Consider the following 6,350-nt stretch of genomic DNA (forward strand, 5'->3'; position numbering starts at 1 on the left):
AATTGTTAGTTACATACCAATTAATATATGTACATTCATACATAGTTTGTATGAATTTCTTTGCAGAACATGGGAAGCAAATAGTAGCTTTACATATTTATCATTAACTCAGTTGATAAATTACTAGTTTCGATTTCGAATTTTGAAACATTTAAAATATTGGTTTCGATTACGAATATTTTAGATTCACTAGATCGAATTATAATTAGAATATTATATATATTCTGATTTTTTTGTACTTTTTTTTATTAAATATTTCAATTTTTGCCAACAATCATCCGTTTCTACAATAAAAACTTTTCTTAATGATCGTATTTGAAGTGTATAATATCGAACCGTCTCTGTTACTAGACATATGCATTCTCATTGCAACACCGAAATCCTTCCGCTCATTGGCTTTAGTTATTCTTCTGCTTTGGGACTGTTGAACACCATTTTTTCATTTATGCATGATCTTGTCCAGGTTTTTTTTGGGCGGCCACTTCCTCTGCTACCCTGAGGGTTGTAATTCAAAGTTTGCTGTCATATTTCAGCACGGTACCTTATTTGATTAGTTCTAACAACCCATTATCGGCTTTCAGTTTGACACAGACTCATCTTTATGCGCATTTGCTGCAAATGCGCATTCTCTAGTCTCATAAATCAAATCCGGTCAATGCTGCCTCAAGTTGATCACTCTAACGGAGACATGATTTCACCTACCTTCTTCCAGGACCAGTCTCTTCGAACTTGTTTTTCAGTAAGGCATCGAAATCTTGTACAGCTTGTGATTTATACTGACGCGGTTTACGTAGAGAACCACAGATCTTATGAATAACTTTTCTCTTAAAAATTTCCAGAGCAACTACATCATTCTGTGATAGCGTCCACAGAAGCACAGGTCGGTAGAGCTTAAATCAATACATCATAAAAATAAAACAGGAACCAAAAAAAAGACCTATGAGCACAGATAAGAGTATTGATTTTTTTGTAGTCCACAAATTATAGTTAATAAAAATTCCATAAATGTAACCTAGTCCACTAGGTATTAAGAGTCTTGCTCATAACTTTCTCCCTAATTATTGGAATGAAATTTCCACATTGCTGAGGAAATCTTTTCCATTCATTCTTAAGAGGAGGTTTTAGTGGGTTCAGGTCTCACACTGTGGCTTTTGATACTTTCTATTTGTTAACTTAATTTATTGTGATAGTAGCCGTAATTTTTTCTCGTAGAGTAACAAAAAAATACAACATAAGAAAGAAAACATGTGAAAGAAAACAACAACGCTCTTAAAATCTTCAGAGTAGTGTTTTTACGTCTCACGTTTTAGTGCGGCCAAATTCAAAAATCAGTCTATTGTGAATGTTCACTGGAAATATGTTACAAAAATCCAGTCATCCGTTAAAATCACATGAGCATATCATTTACTGATAAATTCAAATACATAACTCGCACATGTCCTTAATACTGTGTTTTAACAAATCTACGAGAAAAAATTATGGCTAGTGTAAAAGTATTGTCAACAGACTTAAATGAACAAATATTTCTTAAAATTATAACATCCCTGGGCTTGAACATAACATCTGTTTGTCAGTTGAGTTTATTTACATTTATAAAGTTTCAGTCCCCTACGACTGTAAACTTAAAAGTTGTTTAATGATATACGTGTACATGAAATATTAGTTAAAACTAAAAGTAGTGGAAAATAAAAAGAATGGATATATCTGCACTATCAGATGATAATTTTAATCCAGCTGAATGGATAAATGCGAACTATAAGAAATATGTAGAGGAGCACAAAAAATCGGAGGACTGTGACGATACTCTCACATTCATTAACAGTTCAGTTTCAAAGCTTCAACTTTATGTGCAGCAAGTCAACTATGCTGTGGAAGATACCAGCCAGCAAATAGTTCAGAGTATGCCACGCATAGCAAAGGATGCAAGAAATTTGCACAACGATGTGAATGAATTACAGCAACGGATGCATGCCATGAGGCAGGAAATGACTGCAGTGCAAGAGGAGACTGGTGATGTTATGAGTGTTTTGGAAAAACTCAACAATCTCCAAACAAAACTGCAATCTGCGAAAGAGTCTTTGCAGGAATCTGACGGTTGGGGTAATTTGCTAAACGAGCTGGAAGATTGTTTTGAACGCAACGATTTAAATGTAATTTCATATTCTAAGTCGACAAACAATTATACTAATACATATATATATTTTTAGGGTGTTTGCGAAAGATTAGTGGCTTTACAAAAGTCACTACAAGCACAGGAACAATTACCAGGACACGCTGAACGTCAATCACATGTAGAGGACTTTAAAAACCGCTTAGAGGCACTAGCTTCTCCAAATGTAGTACAGTGCTTCGCAGAGGCAAATGTGAATCAGGCTAAAACGTATGTGGACATATTTGTTGCAATAGAACGTCTGCCACAATTGCTGCAGTACTACCGTGCTGTGCATAAAAGTGCAATGCAGCAACAATGGAAACAGGCAATTGAATTACAAGCTACTGAAATATCCCCACAGCAGCATCATTTCCTTACATATTTTTACAACGAACTTTTAGAACATTCCCAGCGACAAATCAAATGGTGCGCTCAAGTTTTCACCGATGATGTTGGACTTATTCAACCATTTGTTGTGGTTGCCGAGCTTTTGCCTTCACTACAGCCAAGTCGGGACCAACACATTCTTCAGTTGCTTAAAACTTCAAACGATCGCTTGGAGCTACTTGAACAGTTTGCTCAAGCAAATCGTAATTTCGTTTTACAACTCAACGCAACCTTGAAACAGTGCAATCTAACACTAACCAAAGATTTGACATTGCAAGTAGGTGAATCAGTGTATGAGTACTTCCACAAGTTCATTCAACAGTATCCAAGAATCGAAGAAACTCAACTGTCCACACAAATAGATAAATTAATTACTAATCAAGCATCTGCTGGGGAATCTGTACGTCATTTGGAGAATAGCACTCGTAAAGTGTTCGACTGGTTAACAGAAGCCTTTGAACGTTGTGCGCAAATAACAAATGATTTAGCACTTTGTAAATTGATTGGCTTGTTAGGTGGCATCTTTAAAAGAGTTTTGGAAAATTTTTCAAAAACGCAGCGTCAAATTAGCTTGACTATTGGCACTGGAGGAAATGAAAGTTGGTCAATATTGCAGTACACAATGTCACTGTTGCAATGTTTAGCAGATTTTCAATACAAATTGAATAAATTTGAAAATATTTTGCATGAACGTATGTCTGATTTGGCGGATAAATTGAATAATTCCTCACATACTAAAATAATTGATCTTTATGCTACGTACGATCGTGGTGAACAAACCCGTTTGTTAAATGCGATAAATGAATATCAGCAGAATCGTGTCGAAGTTGCAAACTCTCAAATCCACTCCCTTGGCATCTTCTCGCAGGTTTACGATTCGTTAAAAACCCACTTTATTGAAGCACATGACATAACGTTAAACATCCTATTACAACCCATTGATGTGCATTTATCTAACATACAGCCACCGACAGGTGATGCAAACACACATTCCCCTATTGCAACTGCGGATATGCCTTCGTTTAGTTTTGCGCCACAAGAGTGCATTACACAAATAGGACAATATTTGCTCACCTTACCACAGCATCTGGAACCATTATTGCTTTCTCCATCCTCGTTGCTGAAACAAGCTCTTGAAATGTGTAATGTTAAGTACACTCAAAGTATACCATGTGCGGATATATTATTGTCCTTAGTGGTGGAACAATGCTGTATAATGTATCAAACACAAATATTGCAAATTAAATCAATTAATAGCACCGCTGCGAAGCAATTATCGGTGGATATTGAGTATCTATCCAATGTTATTGAAGAATTAGGACTCAATATAAATCAACAACTTTCACAAATATTGACTCTGCTTAAGGCAACACCAGAAAACTATAGGACTTCCAGCAGTGGCTGTGAACCACGTCTAGTCTCAGCAATTCGACAAATGCGCAATATTATTTCGACTCAGTAATATTTTTAAAATCACGCGAAAGTATATACCATATATAAAATATATTATTAATATATAGTCAAATAAAATTTGAAAACAATAAATTAGAGACATAAAAATTTTGGAATTGAAACCAAAACAATTGATTATAAACAAGAACCTTTTGATCCTTTCTTAGTGTTTTTTTTAATGTAATCTCAGAGTTAAACTGGGATATGGACATAATCTCTGACGAGATATTGCATGATGATCAAAGTAATATTTTATATTGAAGAGAGGGTCATGGAAGAATTGACCAACAAAATGTGATGAACCTGGTACATCTTTTACAACACGAATATTAATATCTTTTTATCTGTTTATTCTTTAGTAAAATTGACCTAGAAACATAGATATTTAAGCATATTTTAGCTATTATTTTAGGGACTTATTTTGATTCTCCTTAGCTGCTTCCATACCAAATCCTGACTACGTCCATAACTCTGAGGGTTATATTTGGACATTAAAATTAGAGTAAAAAGTTAACAAATCCTTTACTAACGATTGCTTGTTTGTACAATATAATAAAAAAAAATTATAGTTAAAATTTTTATTGAGTAGGAACTGGAAGATTTTGTAAAATCCAGGAGCATCTTAATACGGTATATGTGTATTATTGTATATACAATATTGATTTGATCCAGATCACTATAGATTTCGCTATTTCTACTTTCTTGGATGAAGTCCATCAAATGAAGTTGCCAATTAGAAAATTTACTAAACGCAAAGAAAGTTACAAAATTAAATATTTGAAAAATGGCAAGACACCTAGCGATGATCTCATAACTTCAGGAATTCTTGAAAGACTGATAAAGTAATTATCTTAATTACTCATCTTTTCTATGCATCTTTGATTTTTTTTTTATTTATTATTAACGATTCTTCAAATAAAGACAAAAATCGTTTTAATATTGCACCTAGTACAAATAACAAAAAAAAAGGTACTAATAAGCAATTTTATTTGAATATTTAATGTAAAAAAAAAAATGAAGCTATTTTGCTACTCGCTGTCCATTAAGTCTGCCACTGTTTTCCTTTTTAGCCGTCTAGATATTGCAACCACCTGGAGAAGACTGGATGCTGTAACGTTGATATGTGTTTTCAATCGCTGTTTTTGAGCAATGGCACACCTTTTTGCCACGACGTCGACTGTTGGTATGTCAAGGTCACGGTGGAGATCACTGTTTCTAATGTAATATGGAGCATTTACGATGTATCGTAGTACTTTATTTTGAAAGCGCTGGATAGTTGCAATGTATTTCTTGCTGGCACAGCCCCAGAATTGTATGCCATAACTCCAAGCCGGCTTTAGTATTTGATTGTAGACCATTAGTTTGTTGTGGATTGCCAGTTTAGAGCGCCTGCCTATGAGGTGGTAAAATTTCTTTAGTTTTAGGTCAAGCTCTTCTCGTTTTTTCTTAACGTCGTTTCTTCTCGTCAAGCGTAATGCCCAGATATTTGGCTTCGTTGGCGTGTGGAATTTTTGTGGCATCGATATGAATTGGAATATGGTTATAATTTCTCAATGAGAAGACTATATGTACTGATTTTTCCTTATTGAGCTTGATTCTCCATTTTTTTGCCCATGAAGCAATTTGATTGACTGTGTGTTGCAAATTAGCCGTCGCGTCTTCTATATTGTTTTCGATTGCTAGAACCGCAGTATCGTCTGCAAACGTTGCTGTAACTAGTTGGTTTGCAGAGGGTAAGTCGTGTGTATACAGGAGATATAGAATGGGCCCAAGAATGCTCCCCTGCGGGACGCCTGCGCTAATCTTCTTTAGTGCTGAATGTGCATCTTCATATTTAACACTGAAGTACCTGTCGTTTAGATACGATGATAGCAGCTTACAGTATTGTATAGGCAATAATGATTTAAGTTTATGGAGTAATCCTTCATGCCAAACCTTATCGAAGGCTTGTGATACATCTAAGAACACGGCACAACACACTTTCTTCTCTTGCATCGCCGATTCAATGGCATTTACGACTACATGTATTTGGTCGATGGTTGAATGGTTTTTTCTGAAGCCGAATTGATGATCCGGAATTAAGCGTCTTCTCTCAATTATTGGTGATAAACGCGCTAGTAGTAGTTTTTCAAAAAGCTTCGATAAGGTTGGCAATAGAGATATTGGCCTATATGAGGATACATCATTGGGAGACTTTCCTGGTTTGGGTATCATAATTACCTCAGCGAATTTCCAAAAAATGGGTACATGTTTCAAACGGAGGCACGAATTAATTAAATCGCATAGGTAGATGATGCAGTTATTGGGTAAGTTCCGAAGAACTTCAGCCGTTATTAAGTCAAAATCAGGAGATTTTTTG

The 6,350-nt window shown here is 35.1% G+C and overlaps 1 protein-coding gene across 1 annotated transcript; it reads left to right on the plus strand.

Moving 5' to 3' along the window:
- Positions 1 to 1,550: 1,550 nt before the first annotated feature.
- Positions 1,551 to 4,041, plus strand: LOC119674234 (conserved oligomeric Golgi complex subunit 7-like). The gene is made up of 2 exons (XM_038085360.1): positions 1,551 to 2,150; positions 2,208 to 4,041. The coding sequence occupies exons 1-2, from the start codon at positions 1,695 to 1,697 to the stop codon at positions 3,999 to 4,001; spliced, it is 2,250 nt and encodes a 749-aa protein (XP_037941288.1). The 5' UTR covers positions 1,551 to 1,694; the 3' UTR covers positions 4,002 to 4,041.
- Positions 4,042 to 6,350: the final 2,309 nt, after the last annotated feature.

This window comes from Teleopsis dalmanni, chromosome 2, assembly GCF_002237135.1.
Source record: "Teleopsis dalmanni isolate 2A chromosome 2, ASM223713v2, whole genome shotgun sequence".
In the NCBI taxonomy this organism is placed as follows: domain Eukaryota; kingdom Metazoa; phylum Arthropoda; class Insecta; order Diptera; family Diopsidae; genus Teleopsis; species Teleopsis dalmanni.